This window comes from Gracilinanus agilis, chromosome 2, assembly GCF_016433145.1.
Source record: "Gracilinanus agilis isolate LMUSP501 chromosome 2, AgileGrace, whole genome shotgun sequence".
Classification (NCBI taxonomy): Eukaryota; Metazoa; Chordata; class Mammalia; order Didelphimorphia; family Didelphidae; genus Gracilinanus; species Gracilinanus agilis.
In genome coordinates, this window is record NC_058131.1 from 180510399 (window position 1) to 180529624 (window position 19226).

Consider the following 19226-nt stretch of genomic DNA (forward strand, 5'->3'; position numbering starts at 1 on the left):
TGATTTGGTGGATAGAAGAAGCAATTTAGTAAATCCCACATTCCTTCATTCCACACACAAAAATGTAGTGTTAACAGACACAATCAATTCACCCTTATATCACTCTCAGCTTTATATCTAGGTACTTCTGTAAACAGGAAATGAAAACATATCAAATTATCTCCCTATGCCAAATTAGGAGCCTCTTGTTCCATAGCCTATTTGCTAGCAGTTGAGACTGCACTATATATGTGATTATTTTTACCTGCTGCATTTATCCAAGAAATTTATTATCGTCCAATTCAGACACTGGATTCCTACCACAGTCTGGTTGCATTTCCAACTCAGGAGACTTGGTATATCATTCCCTTTACCTTTCTTCAATCCCTGATTCACAAAATAGTTCCAAAAGGATCCCTAATCTGATGATTACCAAAGTGCATCCCACCAAACATCAAGTCAAGGTGGAAAATTCTCTCTAGAGGAAGCCATTGTTTCTTCACTATTTGTTTTAAAGTAAAGAGACGTCACTGAAATACTATAAAACAATAAATTCTCCTACACTAATTAAAAGAGTTGAAAACACTCCCAATATTCCCCCCAAATGTTTTGCAAACAAAGGTCTCAGAAGCAGTTTGACCACCTGAACTATAACACACAAACTTTTCACAGACGGTTTCTGGAAGAAAAATATCAAAAAGGCAAGTCATCTGTATTAACCAGGATGTGTTACTGAATTACAAGTGATGTGTTTGACCCTTCTGTTAGGTATTTGGCAGCTCTACCATGCCAGACAGCTAGAAATGGTGTCAAGGCACACTTACCAAACAACATCACTTTAGCATAGTTTTCTCCATTTGTCAGGTCAAAGTAATCAGAAAGGCCTAAACCAATTGACTCAGTTTCACACAACAAAAAGATAAGAATGATTGAACCACTGGGTGATCCTCTTTTAAATAACACTGTATCTAGTATACACTAAAACAGCCAGAACCTTAACCACAAGTAATTTTGAATATATGTGCTTCATTTAATCTGTAGAAAGATCTTGGCACAAAATGTAGACTTTTAAGCCAGGGGTCTCCTAATACAATGCGCATCGAAGTTCATGCTTCCTGGAGTTAAAGGGCTGAAAACATAGATTATTTAGCCAAAAACCTAAAATGGCAGACAAATTGATCTCAAAGTGATTCTCTCCTATTTATAACAAACTAATCTTGACACCAATTTGAGTGTAAAGACTGGAATTTCTAAAGCTAAAAATGGAGACATCATAAACTATTGCCAAAAAAAAAAAAAAAAAAAAAAAAGTTGTAATGCTATTTGAGAAAATTATCCATTTTGGTTCCTTTTAGCTACTCAATCGTTGACTGACCTGGTATTTGGTATAAGTGTAGTCATCTCTCTAAGTTTCTGGTTCTTCTCTTTCTTTATCTTTCCCTTAGGTGAGAACTCTAAACCAAATAAACTACTTTTTCTAAGAGTTTAGTTTCTCAATTAGAGCACTCCACAAGGGAGCAAAGTCTTAAGGCAACGCTCAACCAAATGCCTCTCACTTGATGTTGAACAATAACAAAAAGAAAAAGAAAAGGCATTGTTCAAATAGGTGGTATAACCTTTACCTATTAACAAGAAGTGACATGGACTACATCTCAATAATATCCAGTAGATACCCAAATGGCAAATTACTGAAGGTTTCTATGAGCTAAAACAGCTTGAAAATATCTTCCTTGAACGGCTGTCCAATAAAGATTTTATGGAGCCATTCTATAAACTGGAGTAAATGTTTTTACTTAGAAGTTGGGCCACTGAATGCTGATTGATCCAGTTGCATTACATCTTTTAATAAGACTCAGAGAAAACCATAGCTTTCCCATGCTCTGGTCCAGTAGTCAGATCAGATAAATAAGAAAGTGAAAAGAAAGTGAATTATAGCATCTACCTTCATTTGATCAAGAAATATAAAACACAAGCACAGAAAAATTATACTGGCCTGAAGAGCACATTACATTAAGTTTCCCTGATGATTTCCATGGCATTACAAATGCAAATTCTTTTTTCCTGTGTTTTTTTTTCCCCCCCGGGGGGGGGGGGGGGGGGGAAGGGCTTGGGGGGGGGAATGTAAGGAGGGGAGGGTGAGCTGGACGGATCACAATGAAAAACAGTTGTCAAACTAACTTGTCAGAGCATTAAGCATGAATATAACCTCACGATTATGAATGCCTGATAACCAACAACACCCACATTATAGGAGAGCCTAAACTTTCAGGTGTCAATGATTGGTTCTCTTAGGTGATATACCCTGTACCCATTCAACAATCCAGGGACTGAGGATGCAACTATGAGAGTGTGAGAGAGAGAGAGAGAGAGAGAGAGAGAGAGAGAGAGAGAGTGTGTGTGTGTGTGTGTGTGTGTGTGTGTGTGCCTCTGCTATTGGGAAAGAGTTTGCTAATCCAGAAAAATCTACCATTCTAGTTTTGAATGGGAAAGTAAAACATGTGGTAGTAAATTATTTCTTAGTAGACTTTTGAGCAGGTTCCTTAGTATTAATTGATATGAATGACAGCAAGCTAACAATTAATAGATATTGACTCAAATCACCTATGACCCATCACTCCCTGAATACATTCAAATCAGTATCTGTGATTCTCACAAATGTGTTATGGGCCATAGAGCAATCCATTCCATAATTCTAGTTCAAGAAAGTTTCCTAAAACACGAAGAGGAAAACATGGCTGTACTGACTATTAAGTCTTAATGATGCTAAAGAAAATGCATTTGCTTCTCCCCCAAAACTACTTTTTAGGCACAGATGAGATGAAGAATTATGAAAGAACTACTCAAGCAAGTAGGTACAAGTGCTTGAAGGACCAGAAGTCTTTCTAGCCTAGGGATGGGTTCTGTGAATTTGCCAGTGCAGTGGGTACAGAGAGTGGGTAAGGAAGAGAAACTGACAAATAGGCATCTTGGATGACTCAGCATGCAGTCAAAACATTCAGAATACTGGGATGAGAGACAGCACATATCCAAAACAGTACTAGGCATTTACCAAGAAAGAGGAATGAATAAAACAAAAAAACCCAAAAGAACAAAAAACCCGCAACAAATTCCAAACATCTCTCTTCCACAGGAGGATAGGGAATTTTCAGGTGCAGCTATCATTGCCAGCAATGGATGCCCTGAAAAGAGCTAGGATCAAAGATTTAAATAATAAGATGGTCGAGACACTATATTAGACAATATCACCACCCACAACAGAAAAGCTATTTATAATCGGTCTCGGCTCTGGGTTTCAAAATTTAAATGCAGATATACAAAACATATATTTTAATGCTTATTAATCAGCAAAGAACTTCAAATACATCTGTTACTACAACTAGATAATAGAATTTCAACTAAGGCTATACAGTAGCCTCTGAATCTTCATCTGAATTTCTGCAGTTGCTGCTTTTCCTGAAACCTTTCCATGTGTAACCCATGAAGGTTGGGCTGATAGGTAAATAGCTAAAGCATCGGAATTTTTTGATAATGTTCATGCCAAATGGCAAATCATAGGATTCCATGCCATCAAGTGATTTACTCCCTTTTCCGACTCCTTTCTTCCATTTCCGTATTCCTCTTTCTTCAGGAGTACCTGTCAGGGATAAAGCATGGAATGAGAAGAAGGATCAAAGGGGTAAAAAAAGGAAACAAATGAATTAGTTCAAAAGTCTTATGAAGAGGAACATAATTCTGCTTTAAAGAAAATTAAAGGACTCATAAGCAAGGCAATCCTGGACTACATATAGCCCCTGAAACAAAGAATAAATAATCTGTTGAAGTCCTGGCTTAAAAAAAGTAGATGGTATGCCTTGATAGGCAATACCTTGCCCTCTGGTTGTGTTTGACGTGTGATAGAGAAAGAACAAAAGATGTGAAATCAGAGAGACCTATGAGAATGAAGCAAAGACTTTCTGGTTTGAAAGAAACTTCAGTAGCAATCTAATCCATAACCTAAGCCACACACAAAAGGTAATCCAGACCTGTCTTAAAGTCCTCCAGGGAAATAGCCAAGCAGTTGTTGAGGTAGTTTATTCAACTTATGGATAGACAGAATGGTTATATAGTTTTCACTGATATCAAGCCTAAACAATACATAAAGTATAGGGAAATGGAGATAGGGAAGGGAGAAGAAGAGATGACTTAACAGCTTCAATGAAAATTGGTCCAAATTCACGATTGTGCTAAGATAAGGGTTTGCTTGACAGTAATTGACTTTTTAAAGAGTCAAAATAATGAACCCAAAAGGAAGCTAAAGGCTGTGACCTCAAATATTTATTTTGGCAAATGGCTGATTTTGAATTGCGTAGTATCAGATTTTGTAGACAGAGCTTTTATAGCATGTTTTCACAATATCATCATTTTTTTAAGTTATCTGAAATAAAAAAGAAATATTAGCACTTACCTGGGATAGTATTATCCAAAACAAAAGCAACACATCCACCTACAAACATTGCTGTGGTGAGAAGAACATTTAACACTTGATCAATTCCTGTGATCCCTAGAAAAAGAAAGGAGAAATTGAGAGATTACTTCTAAAGACAGAAAACAAGCTTTAATTTAGGTATATATATGGCATCATTTCATGATAAGAAATTTCATCAAGACCAAAAATTCAGGTATCTCAGCTTGAAAAAGAAAAATAGAGATTACTTTTAAAAAACTTTAGAAATACTACAGGAACATTAAAGAAGAAAATCACTAATAAAAGAGGATTCTGCAGTTCTAGTTGTGCACTAAACAACCTCTATTTAAAGCAATGGTGTGGCCATCCAAGAACAAAATACTTAAACCTACCAAAGTGATTGGTTTTGGATGTGTGTGTGGTTTCTTTTTGTTTGGATGATAGGAGAATAAATTAGTATTGATATTAATTATGATATATGATTATGCTACATATCATGGAATATAGAATACTTATGTAACTATTATCTCATTAAAATGATATTTGGCACTACTGGCAAATAGAACAAATTTTGAAAGCACTTTAAAAAAGCAAATAGATAAAGGGAATAAAAACAGAAATCTGATATAGCCTGCAACCTATAAGTGTAGACAGTTATGTCTTCTGTGCATTCCTTTAAAATACTTAATTTTCATTTGTTTATAATTAGAGAAATAAAATTTATTATCATCCAATGGTCAATGGGTGTGATGAATACATTATTAATTGGGAATTATACATGAGTAATGGCATAAGCATGGATGGACTGTAATTTGCATCAACTGAGGGAGTCTCCACATTAATAAGATCAAAGAGCTATTTCACAAGAACATCGGCATGTTATTAGTATAGATACAAAGCCTTATATAAAAGACTACAGGATCAGACTATTAGAGTTAGAAGAATATGAGAAACCATTTAGTTCAATCATCTTATTCTCAGATGAGGAAATTAAGGTACAATAGTAGCTGTTAAAGGTTATTCTTCCTTTGAATTTTTCTTTGTATAATGTAATTATGAAGGATCAATGCAGGGATTTAAAAAAACTGAATAGGCTTAATTATAATCTATTTCTTAACATAGCTGAAATACCAAAATAGAAATTCATTAGAAAATTCCGCTAAAGTGAATTGACAGCTAGGCTGGGACTCAAACCTCCATAGAGAATAAAAGTATTTCCCAATACCTGTGACTAGTGGATTCTGCTTGAGGTAACTTGGAAGAACAAGTCCAAAGAAAATGGAAAATCCGAGGACAAAGAGATTACGGGAAGAATTTAAATCAATGAATTGAAGATTCGATAATCCAACAGCAGTGATCATTCCTGGAAAAAAAATTAATAAATCCAAGACTTACCAACTCTCTTTACAGAGGCAGCATCTTTGTACAATCACATGAAAAACAAAGAACTACTTGGGAAAGAAGAAGGGAATAAGCATTTATGGAGATCCTACTATGTGTCAAGCACAGTGCTCAGCACTTTACAAATATTTCTTCATCTAATCCTCACAACAAATCTCCATGGTAGGTGCTGTTATTATTCCCACTTAACAGTTGTGGAAACTGAGGTAAACAAAAAGATAAGTTGGAAAGGATTACACAGCTCCTAGATATCTCAGGCTGGATTTGAATTCGGGACTTTCTGATTCTAGGCCCAGCACTCTACCCAATACATCACCAGCTGCCAAGACGTCAATTTTATCATATTATTCTTTTTTTTTTCTTTTAGGGAACCAACATGGACATATATTCCACAATGGAAATAACATTGAAATTATAAAGGCTTTGGGTTGTAGATTCACAATTTGCTAACTCAGAGCTTGGGTAAGTCACTTAAGTTAAAATAAAATCTAACTTTTATCTAAGTTAAGATAGAAGTACCTGCAGCATTGTCTATAACCTCAGAAATGTACAATGAGAAAATACTTGTAAATTACTTTGTAACCTGTGAAATGCTATGCAAATCTAAGCCATTAAAATTATTATGTGGTGGGGGCAGCTGGGTAGCTAAGTGGATTGAGAGCCAGGCCTAGAGACAGCTAAGTGGATTGAGAGCCAGGCCTAGAGACGGGAGGTCCTAGGTTCAAATCTGGCCTCAGCCACTTCCCAGCTGTGTGACCCTGGGCAAGTCACTTGACCCCCATTGCCTACCCTTACCACTCTTCCACCTATAAGTCAATACACAGAACTTAAGGGTTTAAAATTTAAAAAAAAATTATTATGTGGTACTACAAATAATATTCTATTGTCTGAGTAGAGGATTTGTGAATTTGAGGTCTTCTCTTGTCCAGCATCCTACATCTCAACCCATTACTTTCAGGCTAACCTGGGAGATCTATGCTCTAAGATTAGAAGGGAGTGGGATGAGTGAGTATTCTCTTACTGAGTTTACATTATAGCATTCTATATAATCAAATATAAATCATTTTTGAACTAAGAACTTTTGGATTAAAATAATATGACTTTTAACCCTTCTGTTATTATGGACAAATTAAAAAAATATTGCAGTTCCTTTACAACAGGTAAAAATCTAGGGTTATTGAGTTAAATGGACATTTTTTTAAATTACAAAATATACATATAATAATTGGGTAATCCTTTTAAAATGAGACAAGTCTTGTGAGAAAAAAATGGCCTGCAAAAAAAAAAAAAAAAAAGGTGATGTTTTCATTTGGGTGCATTTGATTCAAATAAAACTCACTATCTAGAAATACTCAGTTTTAGCATTTTTCCTTTACAAAATATTCCTACTGTGGGTATGACATAATAAGTTCTTCACAGCTCTGAAGTTGCCACTTTAGAACTTGCCTGACCAGACACTGTGTGGTTTAGTATCTTTATCATCTTTAGAAAAAAGAGATGTCTCTAATTTTACCAAAGTCTTAAGAGTTCTAACTAGTCAATGTATAGAAAAAAAGCAGAAATGAGGAGAAAGCAGGGCATGACATAAATATGGTTTTACCAAAGAGTGTGCAAAAGAGGGCACCAAGCACAGGGTCTGGCAGGGACGCAAACAGTGCACTGAATTTCCCTATCATTCCAAGCATGAGCATTAAAGCTGCACCATACTGAATAACACGACGACTGCCAACCTATAAAGACAAAAAGAAAAAAGAAAACAAGAGTTAAAATATGGAAAATTCTAACTCTCATCTAACAATATTTTTTCCTTTGAATATATCCTGTTGCAAACAGCTAACAGGAAAATGGTCAATGATTCTGGCTCAGGCTTGGTGACATATAAATACAATATATTATTTTTCAAATCCCCAAATTTAAGTCACTTCAAACAAAAGGGAATATGGCAAAAGTGCTAGACCCATGATTTTACTAGTATCAGGAAATCCCAAGTGAGGAAACTCCCTCTACCAATGATGATTATTAAGTTCAACTTAAAAGTCTCTGAAAACTGCATGGAGCACATGTACTATCCTCATTGAATTTTTGCTTCACTTCAGACACTTTAAGAGTAGAAAGTTGTCCTCTTTAGGAAAATGAGCCTGCCAAGGTTATTTTATATTTTATATAAATACAAAATGTTCTAATGTACCAACACACACCTGAAACACCTGATGAGTCTAACCAAATTATCCATCAAATTTGTCAAATAAGTAGCACTTTCCTAGGCAATTTATTCCTTGTCTGAAGTTTGAAAGAAAAGTTTGCTAAGTTTTAATCAATATTAAATAGTTTCGATGATTAATTTTATAATAGTTTGAGGTCTAGAAATGCTTGTTATGCCTCTTTATTTCTATCATTTTTCATTATCCTCATTATTCTAGATCTTTTGTTCTTTCAAGGGAATTGTTTTTATTTTTTGTTTCTATAAAGTGCATGGCTGGTAACTTGAATGCACAGAACTAAATTTGTACATTATCTTAAGTGGTATTGGGTTTTTTAAGTCAATAATCATTTTTATAATATTTTATTTTCTCCAATTATATGTAAAAATGAATATTAATATTCACTTTAAATTTTTTTCATTTCCAAATTCTTTCTCTCCTTCTCACCCTTCCTCCTTCACATCCTCCGTACTTCACGGGATAGTAAGAAATCTGATATAAATTTTACATGTGCAATCATGTAAAATATTTTTCCATATTAGTCATTTTGTGGAAGAGATCTCAAACAAAAAAAAAAGAATGTGAAATAAAGTATGTTTTAATCTTCATGCAGACTCCTTCAGTTCTTTTTCAGAGGGCAGATGGCATTTTTCATCATGAGTCTCTGGGATTATCTATGATCACTACATTGCTGAGGCTAACTATAACTAGGTCATTAAGTTGTTCCTCAAAAAATATTAATGTCACTGTGTATAATGTTCTAGTTCTGTCCATTTCACTTTTGCATCAGGTTCATAAGTCTTTCCAAATTTCTTAAAATCATCCTGCTCATCATTTTGTATAGCATAATAATAGTCTATTGCAATCATATATCATAACTTCTTCAGCTATTCACCAACTGATGGACAACCTCGCACAGGCCCAAGACATGTGGGAAATGCCTGCTTCTGAGGTATTTGCCAAAAATTTTAACATCAAATTTGAGAGGTTTTTTAGAAGATAATCTTCTTCCTCACATATAATCAGTAATGTGAGTTAGGGAAATGCAAAACCGTTTCCTGAAACAGTGCCACTAGTAAGAATGGGCTAGTGTCCAAAGGTACTCGGAAGAGGTATCAATTAGCTCATTAAGCAGAGCTGGCATGATGCCTTTTCAGTAATAAACTGACACAATTTATGTTGCAACTGCAAGCAATTCAAAATTTTAATGAAGATAATTATACCTACACTCCTCAGTAACATTTAAGAATGAAGTCTTTTGTAATGTTAATGAGCACTGGTTACACACTTGAACAGTCCTACTTAAGTTACAAGGCAGAATCTTAAAGGGGGTGTTGAATGACCACATTGGTAAAAGTTGAGGCACTATGTTGAAAGGGAGCTACCTTGTTAAAATAGCTCTGCCCAAGACTCTCTGCTACCTATCAACAGTATTCCTAGAAACATAACTTATCTTTCACTGACTACTAAAAGACTGTGTAGTAACTAATAGTCTGAAATCTGTATCATTTGCATGGTAGTTTCCAATTAATGGGAACCTTTCTTTTAGAGCTATGTCACATCATTTTAAAAAATCTATCTCTCCAGTTTTCAAGGTTTTTATTTCTTCTATACCCTGAGCAAGAGTACCAAAAATTTTTCTCACAATTACTCTGTAAATATGCTCCAAGAACTTTGTAACAAATTCAAAAAAGGAGTCAAGAGATGGTGCTATCTAAATGGTTTTCTGAAGTTTATTTCCCCCCACCCCATTAGTTTATGAAAAAACCAGTAAAGAAATCAACGTGCACCAAGATGTACTACAGAATCCTGTCCAACATCATTATCTATTCTTTCCTCTCTCTCAATTACCCCAAGTTGTAAACAAGTATTACTTGTATTTATTTTATGTTGTCTTCTCTGTTACTGACCTCTTGTGAAGGTAACTGGAATCTTAAAGGCTATGCCTGTGAGGTCCTACTACGTTTTTTGTGTCATGTACCCTTTCAACAGACTGGAAGAGGGCATAGGGAGAGAGATCCACAGACTCTAGGTCAATAATCTCTGGTATAGCTTATTGTCTCTAATCTATGTTGGTGGAGAGAGAACCCAAAATAACAATATCATAAATACTTTGGGTATATTAAATGCTATCTTACTTAATTATACAATCAAAGATGTTGAAAGGGGACTTTAAGGCTCATTAGCTGGGTAAGCTGAGAGCCAGAGAGGAGAAACAACTTACCCAAAGTCACAGTTATTTAGTAGCCAAGATAGGGTATTTAATTACAAAATGCATCTAATGAGTATGTATACCATGCTCCAGTGAACTCAATCTTCAGTTCATTATCATATCTACCCATTGCATGCTTTCATAAGACAGAAAGAATGACCCAGTTAAAATTTATCCTCCCAAAAGGAATTATCTGTAAAAGGAAGGGGTTGAACTAGATGATCTCTGGGGCTCCTTCCAGCTGTAATGGCCTGAAAATAATGATGCTAATAATAGCTAATGGAAAATTATTATTAGCATCTATTACCTTAATAGCATCCCAAGGCCTAAAAATAAATTTTGTATAGACTAATAGAATACTGAAGCTGAAAGGAACCTTAGAGACCATCCAAGTCCCAACTTCCTCACCAATATGACAGCAATGGAAAGTGAGGAAAGATCATAGGATCATAGGTGTTTTGGGGCTGAAATGGTCCTTAGTCATCTAAATGAACATCCACATTTGACAGATGAGTTAATGAGGACCCAAGCAGTTACAAGGTAATAAGTGATAGAAGAGGGATCTGAACCCAGTTTCTCAAGTGACTTGATCAAGATTACAAAACTAGCACATCACAAAACCAAGACTAGATCGTATCATCTCCCCAGTTAGAAACTGTCTTCTGAAAGGACATAAAAATCTCTTCTTAAAAAAACTGTATTGAGACAGAATTATATGGTTAAAAAAAAAGGACTGAGCTTGGAGCCAAAACATGAGTTCAAGACAGATAAGAGAATTATAGAATTTTATACATCACATAGGCATATTACTTGTACCTTCTTGGGCTTTCAGTTTTCTCATGTGAAAAATGACAAGTTTGGATTAGAATTCAGATAATATTTAAGGTTATGATCTGCTCAGAATGCTATGAAACCATGAAAATTTAATTTATAAAAATACTAGTAAGCAAAAGGCATCTATAAATAGTAGCTATCTGGTCTAATACATTCATGATAAAATGTTCTCTTTCTAGGAATGAATTATAATAGTATGGAAGATTAATATTTTCAGAAGAAGTCTCTTACAGAATTTTTTTGGTACCACATTATAGAAAAAAATGCATTTTAAGGTATTCCCATGCTTCTACTAGACCTTTAATAATAATTTTAAAAATGTAGCTTGATGAGTCAATGAGTGCCTGGCCAAGAGACAGGTATAGTCCTTGGTTCAAATCTGGCCACAGATACTTCCTAAAAATAAAATTTCTATAGACTAACAGGACCCTAGGCAAGTCACTTAATAACTGCCTAGCCCTAACCACTCTTCTGCTTTGGAAACAATACACAGGCAAGGATTGAAGAAGAAGAAGAAGAAGAAGAAGAAGAAGTAGTAGTAGTAGTAGTAGTAGTAGTAGTAGTAGTAGTAGTAGTAGTAGTAGTAGTAGTAGTAGTAGTAGTAGTAGTAGTAATGATAATAATAATAATAATAATGATAATAATAATGATATTTTCCCCCCATAGGTCATCTAAGAATAATTTTCTCAGTTCTACTTCAAAGGATAAAGTTCGACCTTTCAGAATCCAAAATGTTCAAAGAAAAAACAATAATGAAATATACCTAAGTAGCTTGTTAGCTAGAAAAAGATTTGTACCTTAGTTATTCCTAAAACTCCAATATTGGGACTTGATGAAGTGGAGCCATTTCCAGTACCAAATACACCATCAAGAACACAGGATAACCCCTCAATGAAAATTCCTCTACAATGTAAAAGAGGGACAAAGAGAGAAACAAGGCTCATTTTAGAGGCAAAATATTTTGAAAACCTAAAACAAAAATATTACATATAAATGATTAAAAAGTTATGTTAAATGCAAACTGACAATTTCTCAGCATCCAAAGTATTTTAGCAAGGGTTGTAGCTAGTAAAGAAATCCACTATTCATGGTATACTTTCAATTGAGAATAGAGCATAATGGAAGCTATATAGCTGACAGAGAGAAACTCCGTCTAACCATTTCCAGAAGGGTGTAACTAAATTTTAATCTTAAAAAATTAATTGGGGGCAGTTAGGTGGCTCAATAGATAGAGAGTCAGGCCAGGAGTCAGAAGGACATAGGTTCAAATCTGATCTCAGATATTTCCTAGTTTTGTGACCCTGGGAAAGTCATTTAACCCCACTTGCCAAATTTCTGTCTAAGAATTAATACTACAACAGAATGTAAGGGTTTTTGGTGATTCATAATATCCTTGCTAAAGGCATAGAAAAAGAATAATATATTATTCCAATGAGACATAAGATAATGGAGTGACTGAAAAGAGGCTCTTTTGATCATAATGTTTACTTTTTTAAAAGATGTTTTATTCACTTTTGGAAGTAATTGCTTTTTTTTTTTTTAAATCACTCAACTCTTCCTGATCTTCTTATGCAGAACTGAAACAATGGCTGCTCTGAGAGACACTGTGGTATGTTGGAGATGAGACAAACTTCAAATCATGGCTGCCTGGATTCAAGTACTGCCTTTAATTTATGACATCAGTGTGACAATGGGAAATCTACTAACTTCTGTGTCTCAAGCAACTCTCTCAAAGCCTAAAAAACTACCAAAAGTAGTTATTAATCTGTTCCAGAAGAAAAGAACTTTGTACACTGATAAAAATCACAGGCCTGGAAAAAATAGATCTCTTTACAGTTTATAACCAGTCTGATGTGGGGGATAAATATGTTCATTAATAACAACTATGTCACACTAAAATGACATACAAGCAAGGATATTAAATTTGTTTTCCCTCAGCCTTTCCAAAACTACCGAAGAATTAAATCATGATGTAATCATTTTTGATAATTAACAGAATTTAAAAGTTGGAAACGATTTTGGAAAGCAGCTAATCCAACCCATATGTAGGCAAGAATACCACTCTGCAACCTACCTGGCAACTGGTCATTCAGCCTTGTTTAAAGACCTCATTGAGAGACAGAGAAATCATGAAAAGGTGGCTTTTGATTCTCAGACACTTACCTATTTATTGCATGAATGGGAGGTGGTGGAGCACAAGATAATCTTGCACAGGCATAATAATCACCGATGGATTCTATAATACTAGCAACCACGGCACTGAGCATTCCTATAACCCCTGCAGCTGAAACAGTTGGAAGTCCCCACTGAACTGCAAAAGAAAAAACAAATATGAAATTCTTATTGGCTGTCTTGGACAGGAAAGATAAAGCTAAAATGCTTAATCCTATTAATAAAGTAAGGCTAAAAAAGAATTATCCAATCAGGCAGGACAATGAAATTGTTATTCATTTCATTAAACTGGTTAATGGTAATAGAGCTATTTGATTTCTAATCCAAGTCATCAGGTTCCTGGGACCCACTGCTTATGTGAAGTGGGCTATAATTGGAACTACTTTGCATATATTTTATTTAAGAATAAATGGCTGGACCATTAAAGAAGCTTTACAATTCAATTCAACATATGGTAATTAAGCACTGGCTACATGAAAAGGACTGAAATGTGTGCTGGGGAAGGCGGGTGGCCTGCACAAGGGGCACATAAAGCATTTTCTCTGCAAAGGCTCCCAAGTGCAGTTGCCACAAAGCCAAGACTTATTGCTTCTGCTTTTCCACCTCAGTTCTTAGGGTATGGAGACAGGAAGATGTAGGTATTTATGGAGATCAAATGAGATCTCTATTTATTGCAGAATGAATGTGAAGAAGTAACAAGGGAAGAGGGAGGTGAAGTATATAAGTATGGCTGGGCATCAAGGATAAAAAGCAGGTCAAGGGCCAGTGGACATTTGTGTGCTTTCTAATTATTCTCCCTTGTAGACCCCACAGGTCTTTCTTTAAGAAAGCTTAAAAGCCAGAAGGTAAACTAAAGACACAAATAGCTCCAAAATAAAAGAAAATAAGTATATAAGAGAAATATAAACTACGTGTTTTGGAAGACCTAAAAGATTATTTCCATCTGAGCGCTAATAGGGAAATGCTTCATGGGGAAGGTAGAATTTCAGGAGGTCAAAGGATGGGTGAGATTTTATTACCATGGAATTGTGGTGCCTTTGACAGAAAGAGGGAAGATAGGAAGAGGAGGAGTAAGCGTAGGGAGAAAAATAATTGAGTTCTATTTTGGACACATCGAGTTTGAAATTCCTATGGAACATCTACTTGGAGATGTCAAGCTGGCAATTAGTTGATGATTATTAGAGCCTCGTCCAATGAGACAAACAATGGCTAGATAGGTAGATTTGGGAGTCACCTACATGGCCATTGAGCTGGTGAGATCACTGAGGAAGCTGTTAAGGCAGGGATGAAAACAGTATCTGGCTAGGGATCAGAAATAGAATATTTTAGAACAAAAGTTCTTAATATGGGGTCCATCATACACCTCAGCTTAAGAACCTCTATTCTTCTCTCCAAAGAAACTTGGCACAAGTGTTAGGGGGTCTATGAAGTTGGATGGGGGAATACTCCATTTGTATTTCAATATATTTGGTTTCCAATGATTTCTCAACTGATTTTTAATTCCATTGATTGTTATTTTAAGCATTTAGAAATGGTATTTTGAAGCTTCACTAAGGTTATCAAAGGAATTCACAAAACAAGAAGTTTAAGAACTTCTGCAGTGGATTCAACTGAGATCTTTTTCCTTCTCATATTAAGTTCAGTCCAGAGCTGAGATTAGGGTAGCAGGGCAGAAACAGATGGAAAATAGAGACAGTGCCATGAAGTACTGGCAGTGCTGGGCTTGAAGTTAGGTGACTTGGATTCTGATCCTAGATTAGCCACTAAATGCCAAGATGACCTGGGAAAGGGACCCTCTTGGTCTTCCCCTTTCTTGGTCTTAGGTTGCCTGCGTTTAAAATCAGAGGAATGAAATGGATCCATCAATCAAGCAACAACCATTTTTTTAATGGTCTACTATTTTTCAGATACTGTGCATGAAGATCATTGTACATAATAGTTGATCTCTTAAACATTTTCTAGATACAAAATTCCATGTTATGATATCATATCAACTGATTTCATACCTTACTCCTGATATGCACCCAGAGAAGTGACCCTGGTATAAACCACTTAACCTGTTAAGAATAAGATTCCATACTCTTTTTTTTTTAATTACTTTTTTTTTCAATCAGCAAAAATCTGCTTTTTTGCCCTTCCCCAATCTCCACCCAACTTGAGAACCTAAAAAAAACCTAACCCAGTTACAAACATGTAAAATCAAAAAAAACTTCCACATTAACTATGTCAAAAACAAACTTTTAAAAATGTGTGTGTGTGTGTGTGTGTGTGTGTGTGTGTGTGTGTGTGTGTGTGTGTATAATGTATTTCTCTCATTCTGCACTGAATCCTTTGCCTCTCTATAAGAAGGTGGGTAGTATGGTTCCCTAGAATCATGGATGGCCATTACACTCACAGAAGTTCTTAATTCTTTCAAAGTTGTTTGCCTTTTCCATATTGCTATCATTATATAAATTATTCTCCTAGTTCTGTTCATTGCAATAGATCTATTGCAATTTGGCAATAGATCATACATATCTTCCCAGGTTTCTAAGAAACCTTCATCATTTCTTATAAACCAACAGTATTTCAACACATTTATATACCAATGTGTATTTCTTTGCCATTCTTTGCCAAAGCTCTAGAGCTATAAATATTTTGGTATCTACCTTCCCTTTAATTACTGTTTCCTCCCTTCTCCCCTTTCCCTCTTACTTCCCTGTTGAGTGAAATGTACTTCTTTATCCAAATGTATTCTCCCTTCCTTTAACCAGTTCAAATGAGTGAGGCTGATGTATCAGTTGTTCTTTCTACCCTAGCTTCCTTGTTTGAATAATTACTTTGTATAGACTAGTTGTGTACTCTAATTATGAAATTATTTTCCCTAAACTTTCTTTCCCTTTTCTTTTTTCTCTTCCCCTCCCCCTCCCCAGCCAGTATATTCTTCTTCCTCTCTCTCTCTCTCTCTCTCTCTCTCTCTCTCTCTCTAAAACCCTTACCTTCCATCTTGGAGTCAATACTGTGCATTGGCTCCTAAGTGGAAGAGTGGTAAGGGTAGGCAATGGGGGTCAAATGACTTGCCCAAGGTCACACAGCTGGCAAGTGTCTTGAGGCCAGATTTGAACCTGGGACCTCCCAACTCTAGGCCTGGTTCTCAATCCACTGAGCTACCCAGCTGTCCCCCTTCTTCCTCTCTCTTTCCAGTCTTCTCTTAACAGCAAGACAGAACAGAACTACTTCCACTACTAAGCCTTGTCTGTCTTAGACTCCCTCTATGACTCCTTAGAAGGGACAAATGTATCATTTCTCTGTACCAGAATCTAAGTAATTTATAATCAATTACCATTGTTTATTCACATTTTTTTTTCTATTTCTCTTTACTCCTGTGTTTGAACTTCAAAGTTTCTATGGAGAGCTGATCTTTTTATTAGGAATGCCTGGAAATCTATTTCATTAAAGATCTATTCTTTCCCCTGTAACATTATACTCAGTTTTGATGAGTAAGTTTTTCCTGGCTGTAAGATCATATTCTTTGCTTTCTGGAATATATTTCAAATTCTCCATTCCTTTCTTGTGACTACTAAATTTTATGTGATCCTAACTATGGTTCTCTGAATTTTCTTTCTGGCTGTTTCTATTTATCTTGGACCTGGAATCTCTGGATTTGGGCTATGATGTTCCAGAGATTTTTCATTTAGGTGTTTTGTTTTACTGTGGTTACTGGTGGATTCTTTCAATTTCCACCACTGACTTCTGGTACTAAAAAGATTTGTAGAGTTTTCAAATTTCTTGAAATGCCATTCAATGAATAAACATTTATTAAGCACCTAAAATGTTCTAGGAACTGTGCTAAGTCTGAGTACATAAAACAAGACAAAAGACAGTCCTTGCTCTCAAGGACATTTAGCAAGAAAGACAATATGCAAACAAAATACAAAGGAAGCTATATTCAGGATAAATGGGAATGAAGAGGGGTTGAGGAAAGTTTTCTATACAGAAGGGATTTTAGTTGGAATTTAAAGGAAGCCAGGGGGATCAGTAGCCAAAGTGAAGGAGGGAGGGTATTCTAGGCATAGGAGATAGAGAAAATACCTGAAGCTGAGAGATAGAATATCTTATTCATAAAATTCCTATATTGGAATTCATTAAACAGAGAAAACACTAGTATCACTAGATCAAATGTATGTGTTAGGGAGTAAGATATAAGAATACTGAGAAAATAGGAAGGGGTCAGGTTATGAAAGGCTTTCAAAACAAAAAATTTTGTATTTGTTCCTGGAGGCAATAGAAAGCCCCTGAAATTTGGAGTAGAAGAGATGACACAATCAGACCTGAACTTTAGGAAAATCACTGCCTAAAATTTAGAGGCTATAGATAGGATGGATTGGAGTGGGGAGAGACTTGCAGTATGATACCTAGGCTATATTTTTGATCACAACTTTCAGGCAGTTTAATGATTTATGGAATTTCTTTCTCTTCAATCTCTTATCCAAGTCAGTTGTTTTTGCTCTAAGACACTTTATGTTTTCTTCCAACCCCAACACCCCACCCCCACCTTTTGACTTTGTTTTAATATTCCTTGTTGTCTTATGAAGTAATTGGCTTCTATTGGTTCACTGTAATTTGCAGAGATTTTCTTGTTTGGGCAAAATTTTGTACCCCTTCTGGCACTCTAAAAATTCCCTTTCCAATTCTTTCTTCTAAAGCTTTCATTTCTTTTCCAATTTTTTCTCAAATGTTCTCATTTCACTTATAAAAACAATGTTTAATTCTTTTGTTAATTCTTGCTTCATTTCTTACAAGATTTTTAGTTCAATTTGTCTCCAAGCTGTGTTTTGCCCTAAAGCATTACTCAAAGATGTTTTGGGAATCATTCCCTTCTGTGTTTGTTTGAGTGTCCTTGCCATCATAATAGTTCCAATTATGGTGGGGTTCTTTTTTATTTGCCCATTCTTTTAGCCTAATTCCTGATTTCTGACTTCTTGTTAGGGCTAGGCTCTGTCCTACATTTGGAGGGAAAGGCTGAGCTGTTCCTATTGCAGATTGAAGAACTGTGTTATTACAGGATCTCAAAGTCAGGCTGGGGGCATGCAAGCTTTCTGAGACAAGGCAAAGTTTGATTTCTGTCCCCATAGTCTAAGCTCTGCAAGTTCCTCACCTGAGTTTTGGTCAGAGCAATTACAGACTGCTCCTGGAATCAGACTCTATCAATGAGGTAGGAGGTTCAAAGTGATAGAACTATAGGCTCCCCTTTGGTCTAGGATTCTTTCCATAGTTATTCCTCTGCAGGATAGGCTAGCTAGCTGGTGGAATACAGATTCCACTCTGCTCCTAGGGTAAGCCAAACCACTGCTGGTTACTAATTAATGTCCTTTCTCCATAGACTGCCCAGGGCTTTCCTATTTAGAAAGCTACACAGGTGCACAGTTCCCCTCTTGGATGTGTGATCTAGAACTGGTTAGCAGATTGTAAATATTCCAGTTAGCACATGTCCTCACTTGTGGTGCTCCAGTATGGATTTTGAACCTCTTTCTGACTGCATGCATTGTGTCTCTCCCTAGATACTATCATGTTCCACACATGGGCACATGTAGAGTGAACAATTAGCAGGCTCTGCTATCTGTCTTCCTATGCCACCTTGGGTCTGGACAAAGTTTCTGGACAAAGGACTCACTGATTTTTTTTCTGAATTTCCCCATCAGGATTCACTCTGGTGCTGGTATATTTTCTAAATCTTTATATATATATATATATATGTTTTGTGGATGGGAGCTCAGCTACACAGCTTCTTGCTCCTTTGCTATCTTCCCATAAAGTCTTATTATTTAATATAAACTTCCTATTTCAAATTAATACAGGTGTCAATTGTGTGTGTAAATGTAAGGCAATGCCAATATGAAAATTATATTTGAGAAACATCTATTCATTAAACATTCAACATTAAATGTTTGCTATGCATGGATTAATATAGAATGGAACAAGAGTAAACAGCCATATTCAACAA

The 19226-nt window shown here is 35.6% G+C and overlaps 1 protein-coding gene across 1 annotated transcript in view; it reads right to left on the bottom strand.

The window, feature by feature from the left end:
• Positions 1-3380: 3380 nt before the first annotated feature.
• SLC23A2 (solute carrier family 23 member 2) overlaps positions 3381-19226 on the bottom strand; it is a 43285-nt gene continuing 27439 nt past the window's right edge. Inside the window, exons 10-15 of the mRNA XM_044660896.1 lie at positions 13235-13382; positions 11869-11974; positions 7425-7554; positions 5649-5786; positions 4424-4519; positions 3381-3613 (exon numbers count right to left, since the gene is read on the bottom strand). Of these exons, the coding sequence (XP_044516831.1) occupies positions 3381-3613; positions 4424-4519; positions 5649-5786; positions 7425-7554; positions 11869-11974; positions 13235-13382 (851 nt within the window). The remainder of the gene's footprint in view (positions 3614-4423; positions 4520-5648; positions 5787-7424; positions 7555-11868; positions 11975-13234; positions 13383-19226) is intronic.